Source organism: Drosophila mauritiana, chromosome 3R, assembly GCF_004382145.1.
Source record: "Drosophila mauritiana strain mau12 chromosome 3R, ASM438214v1, whole genome shotgun sequence".
NCBI lineage: Eukaryota > Metazoa > Arthropoda > Insecta > Diptera > Drosophilidae > Drosophila > Drosophila mauritiana.
This window is the reverse complement of record NC_046670.1, coordinates 16,534,914-16,556,399: the sequence shown is the minus strand read 5'-3', so window position 1 is coordinate 16,556,399 and position 21,486 is coordinate 16,534,914. Positions and strand designations below refer to the sequence as shown.

General features: G+C 45.4%; 2 protein-coding genes across 9 annotated transcripts; one reads left to right on the top strand and one right to left on the bottom strand.

Moving 5' to 3' along the window:
• Positions 1-425: 425 nt before the first annotated feature.
• Positions 426-19,904, bottom strand: LOC117144815 (baculoviral IAP repeat-containing protein 6). Of its 8 annotated transcripts, none has more exons than XM_033310191.1 (32): positions 19,548-19,904; positions 18,129-18,439; positions 17,009-18,071; positions 16,162-16,905; positions 15,262-16,096; positions 14,975-15,195; positions 14,693-14,914; positions 13,615-14,029; positions 13,131-13,552; positions 12,833-13,071; positions 12,667-12,778; positions 11,150-12,578; positions 10,822-11,090; positions 10,584-10,759; positions 10,040-10,525; positions 9,853-9,970; positions 9,572-9,643; positions 8,468-9,252; positions 8,142-8,400; positions 7,858-8,081; positions 7,684-7,801; positions 7,396-7,626; positions 7,148-7,332; positions 6,555-7,090; positions 6,024-6,487; positions 4,614-5,966; positions 4,210-4,488; positions 3,537-4,151; positions 2,651-3,482; positions 2,126-2,594; positions 1,629-2,057; positions 426-1,557 (listed from the first exon to the last, which is right to left on the bottom strand). In XM_033310191.1, the coding sequence occupies exons 1-32, from the start codon at positions 19,765-19,767 to the stop codon at positions 1,063-1,065; spliced, it is 14,628 nt and encodes a 4,875-aa protein (XP_033166082.1). In that variant the 5' UTR covers positions 19,768-19,904; the 3' UTR covers positions 426-1,062. The 8 variants fall into 8 exon arrangements, with proteins under 8 accessions (XP_033166082.1, XP_033166086.1, XP_033166084.1 ...); XM_033310195.1 differs by having other exon boundaries at positions 4,210-4,455; XM_033310193.1 differs by having other exon boundaries at positions 10,584-10,756.
• A 197-nt stretch (positions 19,905-20,101) lies between these two features.
• On the top strand, positions 20,102-21,384 carry LOC117144817 (leukocyte receptor cluster member 1 homolog). The gene is made up of 3 exons (XM_033310200.1): positions 20,102-20,200; positions 20,257-20,356; positions 20,415-21,384. The coding sequence occupies exons 1-3, from the start codon at positions 20,178-20,180 to the stop codon at positions 21,171-21,173; spliced, it is 882 nt and encodes a 293-aa protein (XP_033166091.1). The 5' UTR covers positions 20,102-20,177; the 3' UTR covers positions 21,174-21,384.
• The last annotated feature ends 102 nt before the right edge of the window (positions 21,385-21,486 follow it).

Genomic DNA, 21,486 nt, shown 5'->3' with positions numbered 1-21,486 from the left:
TATCAATCTGAAATGTTTTATCGCAGAGAGCTGGAAGCCTTCGGTTAAAGAGCATCTGATTGCACTGGTGCTCTCTAGAATGGTTCTCTACACAGAACAGGGCATGGTGAAAGTGAAATAAATTAACTTGCCAATTCACAATTCATTACAACTCAAGTGCCAAGAAAAAATAGCTATATAGATATTTAAAAAAAATTCAGTTTTTACCAAAGTACCTCAAAACAGAACCATCTTAGTTAAGCAACCGAAAAACATCGCGAAGGGATTATAATATTTAATGATTCACAATTAAAGTGACAAAGTTGGCATCATAAAGATAAACATGCCAAATGTGATAATGTAGTATATATTATCTTTCTCTTTCGTTAGACCATGAAAATGTTCATGATCAGCATTTAACCCAAATATTTGAAAGCAGTACAGCATACTTTTGGGGGAAACAAAATATACCTCGGATTTTATTTCAATTGGAAAATTAACTGCTCATATTCTTGTGTAAATATTTAACTAAATCACTACGTTCATACATAGTTTAATACACATTAATTTAGTTTTGGTGGTTTTTGTTGTTGTAACTGTTTTATAATGGTGATATTTTCATTGACCTGCATGATCGTTCTATTCTATACACACACGGGTTATTCTTGTAGAAATTGATAGATCCTTTCATATAAGCATTTATAAAAAGTTTGATACAATAATCTCATACATACTTGTATGAAGTGGGATATTCAGTTTGTTTGATGGAAAGTTTCTGACAATGCTTTTTGAGGGGAGTGTATGCATTTTGTATGTGTGCACGCCTTCTTCTGCGCGAAATTCCTTAGCGTAGTTTGTTTAACATTAATCATTACGGTTCCATTAAGTAAAGCACACCAAGTTCTGTTGCAGTCTCTCTTACAAAAATTAAATCAAGTAAAGCCGTAAAACAAAACTCATAGCATATAAATAAAAATGTCTAGGGCAGAGCAGATGTGGTAGGCAAGCAGCATCTGGGCATCATTTCACATCCATCTCCAGCATCCTCGGGCAACCAGAGACTCACAGCTCTTCCATCTCTATCTATTGCCACACACTGCTCTCGTTCTCCGTATCACTTAAAATTTCCACGACCTCTTCCTCGCCCGTCAGCAAACCCTCTTCTTGTGGGAAACCCTTAAAGCCATCGTCCACATCTCCATCGCCTTCGGCATCACCATCAGCTTCGCATTCATCCGCATTCTCGCTGAGCTGGGTAATATCGGTCACTATGGCATCATCTGGTTCCGCTTGGACGGTATTCTTGGCTGCTAGTGAAGGAGCCACGGCGGACACATCCATCGGCGGTAGCGTGGCCACGGGATTGAAGGGCGCATCCAAGTCCTCTAGGCCACGTGGCGGCTTCAGTTTCGACAACTCCTCACGCAGGTGGCGATAGTGACGACGCAGGACCATTGAGTTGAACGATATAGTGCGACTGGCCCTCTCGGTGTACTGCGGCTTACCCAGTTCCTCGATCCAGCCCTCTATCTGGGCGCAAATCTCCTCTCGCTTCAACCAGAAGTGCTTGTGTATGACCTTTGGTGTTGGATAAGTAATGCATGTTAAGTACAGCTGGGCATTTATCAAACTTTTAAAATAAAACTTACATCTTTAAAGCACTGACTTGGACTACGTATCTGCTCCAACATAGCCCACCGCACACAGGCCTGATATATATTGCTATTATATTCTCGTGACGAATTGGTACCACTTGGACTGCCACGACTTCTTTCAAAGCCCGGTTCATTGAAATAGGGCTCGGGAACGAGGATCAGGGACTGGATGGAAACGAGTACCTGCAGGAAGCTGGATGTCTGTGCATTCCATTTCTCCTCAGGCCGACCATGCCAGGTGTTGAGAACTGACAGGCAAACTTTGCCGTCATTATAGAGGTTTGGGTTAAAGCGCACCGAATGGCGACCCGTCGTCTCCAGATTGATGAGCATGGGCTGGTTAGGGTAGTCCGGTGGAAAGAAGACATCAAACTCAAAGCACCCGTTGGCGTAAGGCGTGTCCGCCGGACCAGTTATGAGTACCTGTTTGTGTTGTTATATAAAAACAAAACATGAATCCTTTAAACAATTAACTACATCTTTCAACATACCTTCATTACGTCTAATCTATCAGTATCACAGCGTACAAATACAGAACTACTAAAGCTGAGGGGTAGGCTGGTAGACAGTGTAACTGCCTCCTGGGCGAGTCGCTTGACCCGTGACGGATGGTAACGATCGCCGGCGAGCCGAACCATTTTTTCGAAGTGATGCGAGACCACAAAGCGGAAACTGTTGTTGTCCGACTCAACAATCATGTCAAACGTATCGAACTGGCGCTTCTTCATTAGCTCCAAGTAGCGCTGTTCAATTGATTTGCTCACGGGCTCTATCTGTGCGCTGCCGTCTTCGTTGGTATGCAACATGTTGATTAGCGCATCTGCATCTGTGGTTTTTTGCACCAGTACACTGGTTTCATGGATATCCGGAATAAGCAAAGCTAATCCTTCATCGTCGCCATCATCGATGTTAAAGGTCAACTGATGTGTCTGTCCCTTTATGTTTGACTTCTTGTTAACTCTGTGAAAGTGGATTTGTTTAAAAAATATATTTTGTAAAGTCTAACGTCTACTCACTTTAACCGTTTAGCGTAGGTATCCACACAGGTCTTCATGCTTGTGAGCAACTCCACTATGGGTGGCGTGCTGTCCCCACTGCCACTGGCAGATGGTTGGAGCAACGAGACAAGCGTCTTAGACAGCGATAGGGCACGCAGAAGTTTGAGTATGGCACGGTATAGCGGAATGTGGCGCGTGATATCAAGCACTGAATCGTTGCGCAGATAGGAGCTAAGGGCGGGAATTAAGCAAGACTGCTGCAGTAGGGTTTGGAAGATGGGCGGCAACTCGCCGGTAACATCTCTGACATCATGATATGCTAGGATGTCCTCTCCGCACATTTCACTCGGGATGCAGTCACCAGGATTTATGTAACTTGCCAGAACAAGCAGCAACACTGTGACATGCTCCTCCTCGCTCTTTTGCCGAAGTAGCGCCTGTTCCACATTCCACGACTGAGTGGTAGAACCGGTACCGAAACCAGTGCCCTTGGCCCAGTACATGTGGCTTTTGTCGTCCGACGTGGCACTAGGTGTGGCCTCTTCTGGTGCATTAGCTTTGGTACCGCTTACACTTCCGTTTCCACTTCCATTGCCAATGGTACCGCTACCACTACTTGTTCCACTTGGCGATGGATCGCTAATCGGTGCTCCAATCCTGTTGTTGTGCGACTGATGCGAGAAAATGCCGAGGCAGTTAAGCACTAGGTGCATGGCCCCCACTTCGATTACCACGCGACGTAGCAAAACACCGTCGTCGGTGGACAACGGCACACTATCAAGAAGCTGACGGAAGACCTCGAAGGGTAATGTAGGCAAGGAGGGTGCCAGCGACAGACTGTATATATCATCTGGAACGGAGAGCGGGTTAGTTAATGAATTAATCGACCAATCTTTTAACGTACTGCCATCCCCATCTCCCGTGACTCCGAGCACTAAGCGGAGAAGACACTGCGCCCTCATCTTGTCTCGCAGCAAGACATCAGAGTAGGCGGGCAGGCGCAGGAATAATCCAAATGCGGCCAGCGAGTGCTGCGGCACCGAACTGACCGTTGCCAGCTTAGCTGCTGGCTCACAGAGAGTGTCCTCCAAATCCTCATAGATCTCGTCGTTCGGTTCCAACTTTACCCAGTCAGAGAGCGGAGGACTTTTCTCCTTTTCGCTGTACACCAAGGTGGTCTTGCGACCTGAGTGTTCCGGATATACGGTGGGCAGGTAGTGAGCGAGTAAAGATAGACCACCACTGGTGGAAAATCGTTGCAGTGGTGATGGCAACGGCTCCGTGCAGGCAGCTTTTGTTTTCTTTGCCTCGCTTGTGTCATCAGAACGCTGCTGAAGTACCAGATCAAACGATATGCAGGGCGTCGAAAGAGAATGTCCCGCATTCTGAAGCGAGGCCAAAACCTGCGAGATGGTGGCATCTCCAGCTAGAACAATATCAGAATACTCTGGTATTACCAATCGGTTTCCACTAGCGGCATTTGCCGTTTGCAACAAGAACTCCTCCACGTTGAATATATCTGTAAGAGATTATTTTGTTATTTATTTACATTTATGGTAAATCTAGGGAATACTCACTAGAAGCCAAGTTCGTTGAGCTGGTCTGAGTCTCCTTGTCCTTGTTCATGGCTGCTTGGTTCTTAGCATCTTTAATGCGCTTGTCCTTGGCTGCCACAGCTGCACCAACGGTAAGGAACTCCATGCTACCCGCTTCTACGTTGTTAAAGTTAAGGAAGCTGCTCTTTTCCATTTTGCTCTCACTTGATTTGGCAGTTGCACTCGATACGCCACTGCTCGAGGCAGAGGCCTCACCAGCTCGCTGATCTGTTGGTTGTTGATAAACTAGATTACTAAACACTACGGGGTCAAAACAAAAAAAAATATAAAGAAATTAAATTAGGAGGCAAAAAATAAAAGTAGGTTAAACCGAATAACAAAGGCATATACAAATAAAGGGTAACATCTAGAAAAAATAAGCTCACCATTAACGCAATTCTGCATAACCTCTTGACACGTGGTGCTAGTGGTCACCGTGAATAGCATGTGGTGGGCGCTGCTCCTCCTGGCCGGATGATTGTTGACGGCTGCTACGGGTAAGCTAGTACTTGCACCACTCGAAATCCCGCCTAGGATGGCGGAGAGGGTATCCCTCCTTTGCAAGGGCTGCTGACTTCTCACAGAGACTGTGATGTGTTCATTCTCGAGGAGGAGCTGCAGCACCATCTGTCTGGTAAATCCAGATATAGTTGGCCGAACTCCATGCGAAAATCTTAATGGCTTGCAAATTATGGCTCCAATGAGCAACGATGTAAGAACTTCCTGGTTTCCGGGATGGCATGCGCTAACTCGCGTGAAGAAGTTGATTGTAGCCCTCTCCAGGCGGATGAACGATTGTTCCTTAGGCAGCGTCTTGCTAAACTGGGCGGCATGTGTGTTACAGAGCAACTGCAGCAGAGGCTTCCAAAATACGGAGCCCTGCATTGTCCCCAACCAATCACGCATTGGACCTTCGGCACAACATTCGGCAAAGAAATCTAGCACTTTGGGTACATTCGAGCTGCTTAGCAATGGAGTATTATAAGCCACATTTGCTTCGGCCTTGTCAAAGTCCGTAAGAGACGAATCCTCGTCGTCTGCTGCAGCGGCTGCCTGATTGTTGGCTAATGTTTCGTCTTCCGGCACAGTAACTGTAGCTGCAGAAGCTACTGGCTCCGATCCCGGCATGAGATGCATGCAATACTCGTTAATGGCGTGGGCCAATAGCTTTGGCAGTCCGGAGTCCAGCATCTGGTAAACTGCTGCCGGGGACTGGCAGGCCAAGGCTAGAGTCTTTAGGAATGTTGGACGCTGTAGCAAAACACTAAGGTTTTCGCTACCCTCACGGCGGAACCAAGCACTACCACTTTGCACTTTGCTGTCATCAGTCTGACCTCGAGCTGGAGGTTCCAGCTTTACTCCCAGCTTGACCAACAGCTGGTTAAACAGTTCTGGCTTAATGAAGCACAATGCACACAACAAGGAGTCAAAACTGCACTTCAGTGGCTCATCGTGCTCCAGCGATGATACCCATTCAAAACAGGTCTCGAACAGCGAAGATGAAATGAGAAGCGGTAACTCAGGCAATTGTTGCTGGGTATGCACTTTCCACAGAATCGAAGCAATCACCTTAACGAATCCACTTTGTGGATTATTACAGCGAGCCTGCTTGCTGTAATTGTCGTGCAGTTGCATCACCCAGTCGATAAGCACGCGTAGTTTGTCCAGTAGGTGCTCCGTCGATCCGGTAACTACTTCATAAATAAGATCGCACACCGAATCGCTGGAGAGCTTAAAAACTGTAAAAGTACATTTTTGGAATTAGTTCGGACATTTCCTGGATGCAAAAAACTCACCTTGCGGAGTGGTGTGCCACAGGAGCGTCCTAAGAAGCTGCAAACTGATCTCGTGGTTGTAAGCACTTAATTTTAACAAAATGGTCTCCAAGTGTTGCTGTGCAAGACTTGGAATCATTGGCATTATGTTCAGCAATGAGCAGCAGGCCTCTAAAAAGCCGGGATATGCAGCCGGATAGGCGGCGATAAGATCAGCCAGCTTACTGTCTGGTTGTAAAGCGGCCACATGGAAACAGCGCGACAGAATGCGAACCCAGCCAATGCTAGTCTTCGCAAAAGCATCATCTTCAAGCATGGAATCTGCATCCATTGCAGCTAAAACTGCAGTTTGCACCGGCGAGGAGCACGTTGCTAAGGAGTCAATGAACGGATTCGGTGAGCGAAGGCCATGCATGCGATTCCCGAAGATTGTCTGACCAAGCACAGCGATTTGTACGAGACCCACATTTCCACAGTCCTTGGGTCTAAAATACGAAATAATGATTACATATAAAATGAGAATTTAACGAGAAGATTTTTGTTGCAACTTACTTGTACAGCCTCAGAACAATGCTGGTGGCCACCTCCGCCTTGGCCAGCTTTAGCCTAATGCAGGTCAGTCCAGTGGTGGCCATGGGAGCACCCACTGGAATCGATCCAAGGCCGTAATCTCTGGACAGCTCTAGAGCCACCGCAGACGGACAGGATGCCAAACTAGTTGTGTGCGGCACCAGCTGCACCTCTTTCAACAAAATCGCTGTGGGCAACGTTATAGTCAGATCCACATGCGTCTCATTTGGATAGAACATATAGGTCCAGGCTGGAGATCGCGGTCTTCGATGTGAATTATTTGGATTTGAAATTAGTACCTCTGCACTTTGTGTCGCATCATTTTCTGAGACAATATGGGAGAAGGGAGCAAAGTTGATCAGACCATCGTACTGAGCAGCACTTCTCGGCGGCTGTGCTGACGTGGGACATGTTGTTCCCGTACTAGTCGTTGTCTTTTTGCAAGCACTACTTGCCGCCACATGATTATTACGCTTAAAGCGCGTATTGCGCGTCAAATGTTGCATAATCAAAGAAATCTGTCAAAGTTCACTGTAGTAATTATTTGTAGGGAACAAATTAGACTGTAAGCTTACCAATCCTGGTTGCATGTTGATGATAGTTTTATTGAGTCGCACCAAGTTATGACATATAATCTGAATTCCGCCCAATTGGGTGAACGTCTGCACTGCCGCTGTTACCTCCAATACCTTCGAGATGTACCACAAGAAGGGCTCAGACAGCGGCAGACGCGGCAGCGTTGCATTTCTCTGAATAGTGGCTGTAGGTGTACAAATCGTCAGAATTTAACAACTAGCAAAATAGGTTAGACAAATAGACTTACTTTCTTCAAGGTATTGGCAAATGGGCGCCACAACAAGTCGGGGATGCGAAGCCTTGTCGTTGAGGGTAATCATCAAACTAAAGACGGCGTCTGCAATTGTCTGCGGATCATCTAAAATCATATTGGACTTCGGTGAAAAGAAACAGCCAGAGGACATCATGGTGAAGGTGTTTGTCGAGCACTGGGAAAGCGTTCCAAAAAGTCGCTTCATTGTGGGGAAATGACGGAGTACTAAAATGGGAGTTTTTAATTAAGGAATATATATAAGCACAATCAATTTAAACCTACCCCAATCTGCAATGCAAGGCACTTTGCTGCGATGTCCTTCCGTGTTTAACTGCTCCGCTTTAGTTTCATCCGTTTGACTCTGATTGGAAAGTTCCTCCTCCTCGGGAATGGTAACCTCCTACAGTAAAATATGCAAATGTGATTGGTTTCATAACATTTTGTACGGGAACATACACTTGGTTGCCGGGGCATCTCCGTCAATACCATGTGTGACGATAGTTTCAGCAGATTTATAATGAGTGAGTTGTCGCAAATTGCGGCATTCTGCTTGCTGGGATTTTCTGATCCCAGGACGTTGGCAAACAAATTGCTAAAATTGTTGCCAACTGGACTGTTTTCATTTCCACGCTGACATTGTAGCTTCTCGCCATTGGATATGTTGTTGTACACCAGGAAAGCTAATGAAAAAATAAGAGCTCAATAAAAATGTATACAGCGAAATAACCTTTACTACTTACAAACACTTTCTGTGATTTTAAGCGCAATGTTGAGGTCCCCCTTATCATGGGGAATCATAAGTAGATCACGAACCAGCTGGTTTTGAGCATCAATTGGGCCCTGCTGGTTGCTAATAGAGCCACCGGGCTGCACCAACTGGAGCACAACATGCAACAAAATATCCTTGAGTCTACGTTTGCAAGGAATGCCACTCGTCTCGCTTTTGCTGTGCAGCCAGAGCAATAAATCATGCAAGTGCTTGCAAATAGTAGGTCCAGCCTGATGAAATATTTATTCAATTTGTTAGTCGCTTCAGTTGTACCATGAAATCAGCTAAATAACTTACGCATCGGTTGGTGATGATAGATGAGCTCATGCCATAACCGGAAAAGAACCGCAGCAGCACTTTCTCAAAGTTTTCATCATTCACGATAGCCTCGTTGATACGCGTACAGTCCGCATCCTCTCCGATGGGCAATGAGTTGCAAGCGAGAAACAGGCACTGGAAGCCCAGACACCAAGTCCGCAGTTTTATATCACTGTGCCAGGCCAAAGCCAGGAGCAATCCCTGCACCGCATTAGCTCCAAATGGAATTTTTGGGACATCCGAGTGAGTGATGCCACTGGTGTATGGCTTGTCCGAGAGCTCGCAATTTAGCGTGAGCCACATCTGCAGCACCTGCTCCAAGTGCACCCACGTGTCTTCATAGTGCAAGTCCGCCAGGATGGAGTCAAAGACTTTCTTAAACATCACATAAGTATTGCGACCGTTGTATTCCGTGCCTGACCAAAGTTGAGTCAAATATTCTGGCCAAGGAGCAGCCTCAGGTGGTGGAGAGACAAACTCATTGGTCAACACCTGAGGAAGGGATGAATAGAGATCCAGGGAGGTGCGATTGGTTAGCCTTCTAAGCTGCGTTTCTACATGCAATTCCAGACCCACGTCCAATCGTGAATCCAGTGCAATCGAGATAGACTTGCAGAAGAAATTGAAGGTGTTCTTGGACAGGGCGTTACTTTCCTTCTTGGTAACTGGCTTCGTTCTTTCAATCATGTCAATGTCATTTAGCATTTCATCGAATTCCGTGTCATCGCATTCAATTAATGAAGGAAGATAATTATATTTGACGGCTGTAATGTAAAAATTGAGTATATGATAAAGTATATGATTGTTCGCATTGTTTTATAATAAAATTGGAGGACACGGGTAGGAAAATCATACGTAATGGGAATCAAAAATAAATCGTAGAAATGGGAAAAAATATTCTTGTACCAGGAACCGTAAATGATTAATATTATATTGCTTAGTTCATTGATTTCAATTGCTTAAATTATTTTTGAAAAAGTTACGGTCCCCAAACACAGAATATGTGGTAGTCAGGCCATCGAACTATACTCCTTGCATATATACCAGGCTGGGTTCTATGGTTAAGAAAATTACTCTGATTACCCTCTTGATAAAATTCTCTTGCTGTCGGCATCAGCGTCTCAAATAGTGCCTCAGTACACGAGGAAGCAGTGGCTAAAAGTATGAAAAATTCATTGGAAATTCTTTACAACTCTTGATTAGGGTAAACAATGTCCGGAGAAAGAATTATCTACGGGCAAGCCGAAGAAATGAATACCTCTGCAAATGTTTCACACGTATCGTATTCATATATAAAATAACCGATTTTGATCATTTCATAAATATAGAAGCATTTAGATTAACTAAGGAAGCTTGGTACTTACAAGTATAGTCGCTGAAAAGATCCCGTGTTTCCTGGATAGCAGCTTCCATTGTACGCGGCGTGTCATTAGTGGGTGTGACATCATTGTCCCGGAACTGCTTGTCCGCATCCAAAAGATCCTGCAAGTATTATTAGTATATAGTTTATTAGTTTTGTTCTATTGTCAAGATGGCCGATGTTGCACTTACTTGCAGTAAACACGTAATGGCATGAACAGCCCAGGGCTGCTGCTGATCATTCCACACGGATAGACGTACAAGTTGCTCCAGCTGCGCGGTGGTCACAATCTTACACAGCTGTACGGACGGTCTGCATGCAGCCACCAAACGGGCTATGACTTTGCAAGTGAGCAAAAACTGGTCCATATTGCAATCGAAGTCCATTTCAAGTAACAGGGCAAAGAGACCGCGAATAACCACCTTAATGTTGTCCATTCGAAGTGATTTTAATCCCTTGTCAAAGTTGCTGTCGCGTTCGCCATCGGTACCCGGCACAGCCTGATGCTTAGGGGAGGATGAGGAAGCCGCACTTTTTGATGTATTGCTACTCGAACTTGTAGGACCACCCACGCACAGGCCGGAGGATCCCATATTGATCTTGCCACTTGTTGAGGTCGACTTGGTTGGTCCAGTGCCCTTTGATTTCGTTGACAGCTCCATGAAAATGCCTGGATGCTAAGAATAAAACCAATAATTAATATAAAATGAAGTGTTAAGTGAAGAGTAAACTCACCTCATTCTGTATCATATAAATCTTCTTTCCCCAATCAGCGTAAGGCTGCGCCAAGTACTTGTTTTGCTGAATTATGCGTTTTTTAAAGCATCGTAGCTGTTTGATGTTGGGAGTGGTACTAGGCCTGGCCTTAGTAAAATCGCCCTCGCAACTCATGAAGTCCCAGCGAGCTGCTGCTGCAATTTTTTAAATATTATTGTTCATTATTCTATAAAAGGCAGCGTTTCATTGCACTTACATTTATCCTTGCGCTCGTTGTCATCCAGGCACACTGAGAGAAACAGAAGTAGCCAGGTAATCAGCTGCAGATCAGATGTGGTGCCCATTGCTGCATTGCGGTCAGCAGCGTTTGCCGACGTGCTGGGCTGCTCCGACTGGAATTTGTAGTGCGGTGAGATGGGGGCCAACAGCTTGACGAGCGTCTTAAGCACGGCATCTATTACTATGGATCGACAGGCGCCCATAGCAATGCTTCGACGTCCCAGGTAGGTGAGCAAAAAGAATATGCTGTAACAATATCGAAAATTAGTTTCGCCTTAGTCGTTATCAAGGATTTTAGTACTAACCGGTCCTGGGGGAAGGCCTTGCAGTTCTGGGCAGAGAATAGGATGCAGAAGGTGTCAGCGAGAAAGTCTCCCCACCACGGTTGGAAGCAGCACATACGCACAAGCAAGGAGCATGTTGCCAACTGTAGCTGGGCATCACCGTACACAACCAGTGCGTTGAAAAGCGCCTTCGCCGTGGCGGCATTGAATCTCTGATGAACGGGCAGGATGTTCTTGATTCCATACTCGATGGAGAAGTGCAAGAGCACCTCCACCAGACTCAGACTAAGCACACGCAACTTGTCCCTCGAGGCAGCGCGCAGGATATCCTCGGTTACAGGAATAGATTGCCCCGGAAGAACCGTTGTCGTCAGAGAATTAGGGGAAAGAGCTCGTTCCAAACGGAGCACCACGTTACGTATAACATTGATCTGATATTGCAGAAGCATGCACTCATCGTACAGTGAAACGACCTTATTGTTGTTTTCCAGCCCACTTAGCTCCTCTTCACGTTGCTTGTTGATAAAGGCCTGCAGATGAGCCACATTGGACAGTTCACTATTTCTCATGGGAGCCAGCAGATCCATCAACTTGGAGCTAGCCAAGCTATAACGGCAGTGGACATCCTCGTACAGTGCATTTAGCGACTTTATTTGCGATTGAAGGCTATGTGTGGGATGCTTGATGTACTTCATAAGCTGGTCACCATATCCGTCGTGCTCCAGCAATACTGGGTGGCCGAAGAAACGTCCCAATGGTATTTTGCACTTGGTGGTCGACATGCCGATACGACCAATTATGGTCAACTTTAGGTAACGGCAAATTGGGGCCGGCTGAATGTCGCTGAGCACAAGCGTTTTGGTTTGAATGTCATTCACCTGCACCAACCGCGTGCAATCGGTCTCCTCGTCAAAACTCCAGATGTCGATATTAAGGGAAGTCAACTCATCGCAGGAGGGAATCACCAAATCTGTTAGAAGAATATGCTGTCCAAAGTCTAAAACCACAAATCGCCTTGCACCCGAATGCATGCGATCAATGACGATCATCTGCTTGGGCGGCGGCGTGATTAATTTGTGCCAGGCAATCGGCTGGCAAGGATTGGCATTTAGGCTCTCAGTGATCTTTTCGCTATCCGCGCCATCGTCAAGTATGTTACCACCTGCTGACGGGGTCTGTTGTGACATATTTGATTCGGAAGTAGCCTCAGAGCATACGATGGGAGCTTCCACCTCCAAATTAAATGGCGGCGTTGTGCTACCGTCCCAGTTGTCCAGTTTGCCAAAGTCATCGAACGAAATGTGCTCATTTATCTTCTTTTGCATGTAGCTCTCAAGTAGCGACAACTTCGGTAAAAACTTTGCAATAGCTAATTTGTCCATTATGTCTGTTTTTTCTTTTTTAACCTCCTCCTTTAAGGTCTTTTTAACGGAGTTTAACGAAGACCCTGCTAAAAAGATAGGTCGATATATGAGTTATGCATAAATATATCAGCAGTTTTTCAAAAAAATTTCTGTGTCCTAATGGAAATTACTTACATGTTTTATCTTTGAAGCCATTGACCAAACCAAAAGCATCGTAATCGACCTTTTCCTGCTTTTCCTTCATTTCCTCTACCAGACACTCCACATCATTGACCAAATCATTGAGCTAGAAAATACTACATTAAATTCTTAACTTTTTTATCACTAATTATTGGTATACCATTTCCTCTCCTTTCTCCTTGAAAGGAGAAACCACTTGCTTTGGAATCATCATAACATCCTCGATTATCACGTTGGCACCAGAGTTCCCTCCCACACTATCGATATTGTCGATACGAGTAGCTTCAGAAGTCTGAACGCAGGTAAAGTGGAGCTGAACCACCTCTAACAAACCACGCAGTTGGTTACTGATGCTCTTTCCTCGGATCAGATATGGAAATGTGCGGAAGTCTACGCCATCTGCAAACAAAAATGTTGCTATTAACTGAAGTCGCAGATTTTATTATTTAGAATGCTACCTATGGAGCTTAATCGCTTGATGTCCAGACCAGTCACTGGCAGAATTGTTGGACTGCTGCGTATCACATTGGAAACCGACGAACCGGGACCTTGTCTGCTGACGTTGGGGAAGTCAAAATCAAAGATTTCGGGCTCAAATGGATACCCGTAGAGCCCAAATCGCGTGCATAACAGAGCACAGTGGGGGTCCCAACGCTTGTCGATTTCGGCTGCAATCCCTTTTAACAGACTGATCGCCTGCTCAGAGATGCTATTGTGGGACTCGGCGGTGGATGTGGCGCAGGTGAGCATCATATACCAGCGAACAACGCTACCACATTGAGCGCGCGGTAGCTCTGGAAAGGTGTTGGCAATAGCCGCTTTGAAGCTGTAATCCAGCGTCGTGTGATCCTGCACCTCTGCCGGCAGATTGGTTGCACCCCTGCAAGTTATATTATGGTTAATTTTCATTGGAAATTGGATAAAACACGTGTTGTTACTTACTCTGTCAACATGATTAGAAGTTTCACACATTTGTGGGCCGTACTACGTTCGCTGTAGATAACGCAGTTCCGCAGCAATTGCTCGATATGCTTCTCAGCCAGGGAAATGCACTCGAACTGCTGAGCAAGCAAATCTTGGATGTTAGCTGCTGTCTGTTTATTAATCTGGTCCTTGAGGCGCTCCGATTTGGGTGAACGAAAACGGTTCAGCCTGATGAAGCAAATCCAATTGAGTATATCAAGTGATAGGTTCTTGGCCAACGGGCTGGAGGCCGGATCACTAGCTATGCGCAGCAGTTGCACCAGCAACACGTTGCTCTCCAACATGGCTATGCGCTGCATCCGTCCATTGCTGATTCGACTGTGAGACTTCACAGCACGCACACTAATGGATATTTCGTGTAACCAGTCGCAACCTACAAACAAAAACAGAAAGAATAAGAGACATTTTATAACACTTCTGGACCATCAGAATGAAATGCAACGCCATGAAGTACCTTCCCTACTGGGCAGTTGCTCGGGCCTGCGTCCAACAGACGGAGCAACTGCAGCTGACTGGCTTTGGGTCTTGTTTTTAATGATCTTCGCCACAAATACCTTTTCATTTTCTTGGGTCTTGGGTTTGTTTACTTGAATAATTTTAACGCAAGCGTTTTTTGCCGCTGGAAATACTTCAAGGACTGCTGTCTTGACCACATTGAATATATTTGCCACATTAAAGGGGTTTTTAGAGACCTTGTTACGTTCCACAAATCCCTCAACATGATGCGGCCGCTTGTGCCGCGTTGGTAAATCTGCAAAATGGGGCGATGAGGACTGTAAACGACTTCAAAACTATCTGCAGAAAAGGCGCAATGCACGCTGTTGGACCCTAATTCTGACCCGACTCAAAATTCAATTGACGTAAAAAATATAAATATGGAAATAAAAAGGACATCAACTCCAATAAAAATAGAAAATATTTTGTTTCTTTATAATGGAAAAAGAAACAAAAGTTAGGTTAGAATAGGTATACAGAAAGCCAATAACAAGGGTAATGTATTCTAACCGAGACCACATTTTATCGCCAGCCTACATACCTCTAGTCTTGTTCTGCCCATCTTTCGACGGATCCGACACAGTTTTGATGTGGAGCAAGAAGTTTCTAGTACGGGTCTTAAATAGTTTTGGGGATGTGAGCGTGGCGGTGCCTCCCTGATCACACAGATCAATGCATGAGGAGAGTTCAATGGGGCCGGCCAGAACTTCCGCATTGTGGGCTAGTAAATATTCCTCACTCAGCACAGGATTTTCGTTGGCAACTAGGAGAAAGATAGACACATTGTTAAGAAACAGCTAACGCTATTTGTGCTTAAACTTACTATATGAGAGATCAATGTTGTCATCGATGACATTCGGCTTATAACTGGAGTGAGGTCCCTTCATTCTGTACCCAAATCCATTGTTATTTTGTTTCAATAGCGTAACCTGAATTGCTGCAGGGTTTGAGCATTGCTGGTAAACCGTAAACTTTAGATCAATGTGCCCCAGAGATACGGGTTGGGCCAAGTTAATCTCTATAATGTGCTCGTCCCAGGTGGTTCTACAATTTAAAATTTATTTGTTTAACAAATGCATATAACCATTAACAATTCTGTTAAGTACTTACGCATCGTTGTGAAGACGCCAGGTGCGAGTGAAATCTCGTTCATCGCCACCATGTCGCATGTTTTGGGACTGTTTACGTTGGTTCTGCACCTGCCCGAGATCGTTCCAACAACTGGGCACTTCAGCTGAGTAGACGGTTAGTTTATCATCGAATTGGGTGAGGGCGTAAAAGACTTTTAGGTCTTCGAGTATCAGGTCAGCCGTCTTGTAAGCGAGCAGGTTCGCATTGGTGGATGGCGCGGAAGCTGCCGATGGCGAAGTTTGGACGTGCGCACCCTGAGCCGCGCTGGAGGAGTTCGGGATTGCAGCTGCCTCACTGCCAACATCCATGCAAATAGATTCGTTGGCGAGCAGGGTCTTGCTCAGTAGATCCGTTCCGCCCAATTGGCGTCCGCCATCCGTAACACTTACGTCCGCTGCCTGTGTTAATGTGGTACTGCAGTCATCGTCCATTTCCAGAAGTTCGTCTCCAGAATCGTTCTCCCCCTCGCTTAGCGAGTAGAAAAGCAGGCCGCCCTGTCGAGAGCAACAGCATAGCCTATCCAAGTTCCGGCAATAAACCACAGACTCGAAGTGCTCGCCTTCCTCCTCTATCACCATAGTGCCTTGGAAGTCAGCGAGAGAATATATTTCCACGGTGCCATCTGCACACACCACACATATGGACCCGGCATCCTTATGCTCTGGAGAGGAGTTGAAGTGCGGGAGAATGCAGAGTTGCTTGGGGAACTTGGCCCTACTGAAAGTCATGGCCAGGGTGTAGTCGTTGGATATTTCAGTGTCATCGTAGTCGAACACTAAGAGCTGAGCAGCTACATTCCCTTCGGCGTTGTTATCTGAACAGATGAAAAATTTAACTCATTTTTATTTGTAACAATTAAGAGAGCGATTTCCCTCGTACCTGTCTCCATTGACTCGTCTGTCCGCTGCTCCTCATCCTCTTCCTCCTCCTCCTTGGCCACGGTGGCCATGATGATTTTGCTTCCCTCTGCCTCCGGCGCCTTGGTACGCAGCAATTTGACCAGCAGTTGGTTGCACTTGGGAGTAGTCGGAAGAATTTCGGCGATTTCGATTACCTCCTGGGCCATGTGGTTCGCACCGTTTACCCCACTGCTGGCACCATCTAAAGCGTTCATGCGCTTCACACTTGTCCAGCTCTCAACTACACAATCTATCTCTTCGATGGCTGTCATTTTGTCGATAGTGTTGTTAGTGCCGCCGTTGATCATGTTATTGTTATTATTAGAGGAATTTCCGCCCAGGGAATTCGACTCGTTGTTGTTGTTATTGTTATTATTGTTTTGGTGAGTAATCTCCACATCCACGACCAGCTTATTAATCTCGTTGCCCATGCCAATATTGCTGACATTCACCGTATTCGATGATCCCACCATCAAACTGAGTGGCTCTTCCAGATTGTGATCCAGAATCTGGGACAATGTGCACAAATCGAAATCATACAGGGCTGAGGCATCGTCGGTGTTTTGGCTAACTCCATTATTCTTGTTGTAGGTCATAAGAGCGGACACAAATCCGTTGCTATCGAAGCCGTCGGCGAACTTCTCGTATGGGGTCATAGCCTTGTTATCATCATCTTTGGACTCAAGATTCACTTGGGTCACTGTGGCATTGTTTTCAGCAGACACTGTAGCGAAATAAATAGTTCAATTATAATATGATGATTTCAGTTTATACAGGGTTATCAAAAGCAAAAAATGTACAACATTTTTAATTCCAACTAATCATACCGTTGACCATAGGAGAAGAAGACTTCATCAGCTGGCCTCCACCGCTTGAGACGCTGCCGCTGTCATTGCTGCCGCTCGTTGAGGTCTCACTGTTGCGGTCCACTTCCACAATGTTAAGCACTACCATGCGCAGGGCCAACTCTCCGCTGCTCTGGCGCACGCTGACTCCCAGAACAATCTTGGATCCAACAACGCCGGCCCGAAGCGTGGACGTGGAGGTGATATGCTGGGCATTCACACTGCCAAACTTTCCACCAGATACAGCATTCAATCCCGAGTTGCATCCCGCTCCATTGCTGCTTCCTGTGCCGCCATAATTAGCCGCCGAGTACACATAATTCACCTTGGTGCGAGCTCGTGCATTCGGTAGCACACATATGGCAGTAACGCGAGCCCACTCAAAGCTCTCCTCGAAAACGTAGTTGAGCAGTGTCGGAACATGAAAGCTGTGCATCAGCTTCAGATGGCGTTCAATGCTCCACACGCTCAACTCTCCCGTTTGCGAGCAACTGGTGCAGAGCACGTTCGCGTAATCACTGTTTGAAATTATATCGAACCCTAGTCCTGGTGCTGGCAATGCGGGATTTGTGGCGTAAGTTATGGACAGCGGGACGTTCTGTGTGTATTCGCCCTTGACAAATGGACACAGTGGTGAGTGCCTCTCATGCTCGCTCCACGGCTCATCCGTCTTCTCCCAGCACACAAGACACACATTGCAGGTGAAGCACATGGCGCGATCCTCGCCAGATGAAGATGGCTGATGGTAAAATCCGGCTTGAGCCATCTGATCGGGCAGAGCCCATTTGTAGTCCATATGGGGCCACTTCTCGAACGTCTGGCGTCGCACTGCCTCCGAATGCATGAGTACGCGCTGGAAGTTGCTAAAGTTCCAGCCAAAATCCGGCACGCGGGAGCCCATCATCATGTCGGTCAGACGCTCATTAATGGCGGAGGCGATGGCCAGCACGGGAATGTGGCGCTCCAGACGCTTCAGTAGGATAACCATATTATTGGATACTAGCTTTAGGCTAGAATAGGGTACCTCCAGACATATGGTATTCCACTGAAACGAGGAAATCTGTTAGTATAAAAAATTCGAAGTATTAAGAAAACTAAATACCCGCTGGGCCTTAATGCCCTTCTTGGCATTCATCTGCGCCTGGTTGATCTTTTGAGTTAGCTCGTTGCTTATGTCACAGGGGCACTCCAAGCCTTCACTTTCCAGTTCGGTTATGCAGTTTTGAAAGATGATCGCTTCGGACAGAATGATCTCCAGCTTGATGTAGTCGTCGTTTTGGCCAATTGGTGGCTGGAGAATGGTGTCCAGCAACAGCACGCCATTATAATCGCCGCGCAATCCGAGATTGTGACCATCCCAGAACAAGATCTTGTCTTGCAGAGGCATATATCGACCATTGACAATGCTGTCGCCTGAAGGAGGAAAACCCAGACGAAAGAAAACATTAGAAATGGAATGTGACTTATTCTTTCCGATTTCATTTGGTTCCTGTGCCCATGCATTAATTGTAATCTATAAATGTTTAATAAGCGCTTATAAGTCACGGACGGAAATCCTTTCCAAACGCTAATTCATTATGAAATGGAACCTGTAGATTACGGGACTATATCTGTGAAATTGAAGACCGGAACTTTTCCGAAAATCGTTTCCATGGCACAAGTTCATGGGCAGCGGGGGCGAATGGGGCCATTGAATAGAACAACTGCGTAATAGAAACAAAACAAAATGCGTGCTGCTAGCGGCTAATCGCAAGCAATAACAAACGCATTGCGATAGGACAGTACATAAGGCTTCAGCTCCCATGACGAACCACATGGATTGGATAGAATTATCACTCTCCAGTTAAGGATTTCCCGGAGCTTTTGTTAAAAATTGATGACAAACGCATACACGAAAAACTGCCAGCACACACAGCCTCACATACAAGCAAGCCGACAAGTGCAAGGCAATTACGTATAGAAATGCAATACAGTGAGCCATAGCTATAACGACTGCAAAACTATTATGAGGACCTAGCAGACAAACAATTGAAATTAGTTTGTAATGAATTCGCAACTAGACCGGTAATAATGCTAATGAAAAATAATAAAAATAGTGTTCAATACAATATCGTTTTAGTGTCTGCAAATTCATTAGCATTTTCAATGTAATTATCAAATCAAATTGTAAATTTCAATAACAAATAAAAATGTTAAGTCTTTTGAAAGTTTCCCAGAAAACAGCGTTGTAATTAATATAATACTTTTTGAAATTTGTTAATTAATGTTTCTTTTTAAGACCATAAATGATTAGCACAAATTCGAAATGCCTACTACAAATCGGTGTTACATCGTTCTTCTATAGATATGATTCAGCCAATTCAGATCTTCGATGAACCAGAAGACTATTGATATATTGCTCGTTTTCGTTGTGTGGGTTCTAATTCGCAGTTTTCCACTGTATTGACATTTGCGTGCGCCAGTGTGAGTGTGCCCCATCCGTGTGTGCATAGGTGTAATTTTTTTTCCTCGGAAATCTTACCATTGCTACTGAGCTGATAGGTCTGCAGGATCACTCCGGAATTGGCGTCCAGGACCTTGACCGTGCTTCCGTTGTCAAAGAGCAAAAGGACATTTAATTGCGGATGGTAGACGACGTTGCGCATCTCGAATGGTCGAGATGGAGCACTATTACAGTCGCCCAAATCCAAGTAGCCATCTTGCTTGAGGACGCGCTGCTGGTGATGCTGCTCCGTGGCCATTCCGGAGGTGCGCCGCTGCGATTTGTGTGCTCCTGCTTCTGGTTGGTATACTCTGTAGGGTTTTTTTCGCAATTCAATTCGGAAAATAATTGGCTGCAAACAGAGCTCTCTGCTTCTTCTTCTTCTTCTACCTTCTGACAGATGTGTTTGCCATTCGATTGCTAGCAATCGCCTGTGAATGTCAAAAATTAATCGAGTGCCCAGGGGGCGCGCGAGTGTAAGTGGGTGTGGCCACGTCAAGTCAGCAAAGTAAATACATTTAAAAAATAAATAAAATAGTCCACTTTGCAAACTAGAGAGCAACAAATTTGGCCTACTACGCTTAGGGCATTCGATAAGTCAGAGCCATCGATAGGTAGAGATGCCTATCGAGTAATCGATTCCAGGAATGTCAACAAAGTGGAAATAAAATGAATATTCTACCAAAAAAACGGTATGTTTTATACTGATTCTAAAGATACCTCTTCTCAATTCATGTGTATTTCATAGCTGGCATGTGCGTACCAAGGAGAACATTGCCCGCGTGCGCCGGGATCAAGCGGCTGCCGCAGCGGAAGAAAAAGTCCGCCAGGAGAAATTGGAATTTGCTGTGGGTATGGCCCAAATAACGTCAATTTAACATATTAATGGGTTCTTTTGTCAAATAGGAAAGCGAGGCGCGAATCAACTTCCTGCGCCGCCAATCAGGCTTGCCGGAGAAGGTCTCCAAGGAATCTCGAGAGGAGCCAGAATGCAGTACTGAAACAACCAAAGGGGTGGATCTCTTTGCGGACTACAAGGCGAGAGTGAAGACGACTAACAAAGACTTGGAAAAGGAGCAAAAGGAGGAGCAGGAGAAGTATGAGAAGCAGATCGGCTACCTCACATACTTGGGCCAGGACACCAATGAAGCTTTGAAAGTGCGCAGCTGGTACGAGTTAGCCCCCAAAAGACCAGAAGTGGGGGATGCTACTCCTATTGAAACTCATCTCAAGCAAAAGCTAGCCCACGATCCTCTGACCCTAATCAATGCTTTGTTGCCTCCAGAGAAAAAGGATCCCAAAAAGGCCACAAAAAGAATTCGCGAAAGGACACCTACGCCTTCTCAAGAACCTTCAATACCCCACAAGGACAAGAAATCCAAGAAGGATAAGAAAAATAGTAAGCACAAGAAGCACAAGAGCAAAAATGGTTCAAAGGAGACCCTTTTGGCCGAGGAACGCATAAAACGAGAAAAGCTCGAGACGCTAAGAAGGGAGCGCATGCGACGGGAAACAGCTGAGCGCCAGCGTTCCGAGGCTCTGTTCGCACCCAAGGAGCTGCCGGTGGCTGCCAGTGCAGCATCCACTCCGGCTGCGACGCCTAAAGTTGTCCAGAAGTACAACAGCCAGTTCAATCCGGAGTTAGCAAAGCAAAATATGCTTTAGCATTTCATTATGTTTTTAACGTAATGTTAATAGCCTAGATAACGAATGTAATCTCTAAGGAAATGAGTAGAAATTACAATTTATTATTGATTTGATTAAAAAAATACTCTTTGTTTAAAAATACAAATAATTGTTGGAAGCCATAGCACGTCAAATATTTGTACTTTTATAAATACATACGATTGTATAATAAAATAATAATAATATCCAATTATTCAACCGTTCATTACAATAAGTCTTTAGGCGGTTTGGTCATGGTTTAAATTTAGATGTGGCGATAATTCCGGTTTAAAGATATCGGCCACTTTATCGG

Bases quoted from the DNA above. Each gene is read 5' to 3' on its own strand.
- LOC117144815 (XM_033310191.1), bottom strand. From the start codon at position 19,767: ATGGCCACGGAGCAGCATCACCAGCAGCGCGTCCTCAAGCAAGATGGC. The intron at 10,760-10,821 runs GTAAGTGCAATG...AAAAAATTGCAG, and splicing joins CAACGAGCGCAAGGATAAAT to CAGCAGCTCGCTGGGACTTC. The intron at 4,489-4,613 runs GTGAGCTTATTT...TTGACCCCGTAG, and splicing joins TATGCAGAATTGCGTTAATG to TGTTTAGTAATCTAGTTTAT.
- LOC117144817 (XM_033310200.1), top strand. From the start codon at position 20,178: ATGAATATTCTACCAAAAAAACG. The intron at 20,201-20,256 runs GTATGTTTTATA...TGTATTTCATAG, and splicing joins AATATTCTACCAAAAAAACG to CTGGCATGTGCGTACCAAGG. The intron at 20,357-20,414 runs GTGGGTATGGCC...TTTGTCAAATAG, and splicing joins AGGAGAAATTGGAATTTGCT to GAAAGCGAGGCGCGAATCAA.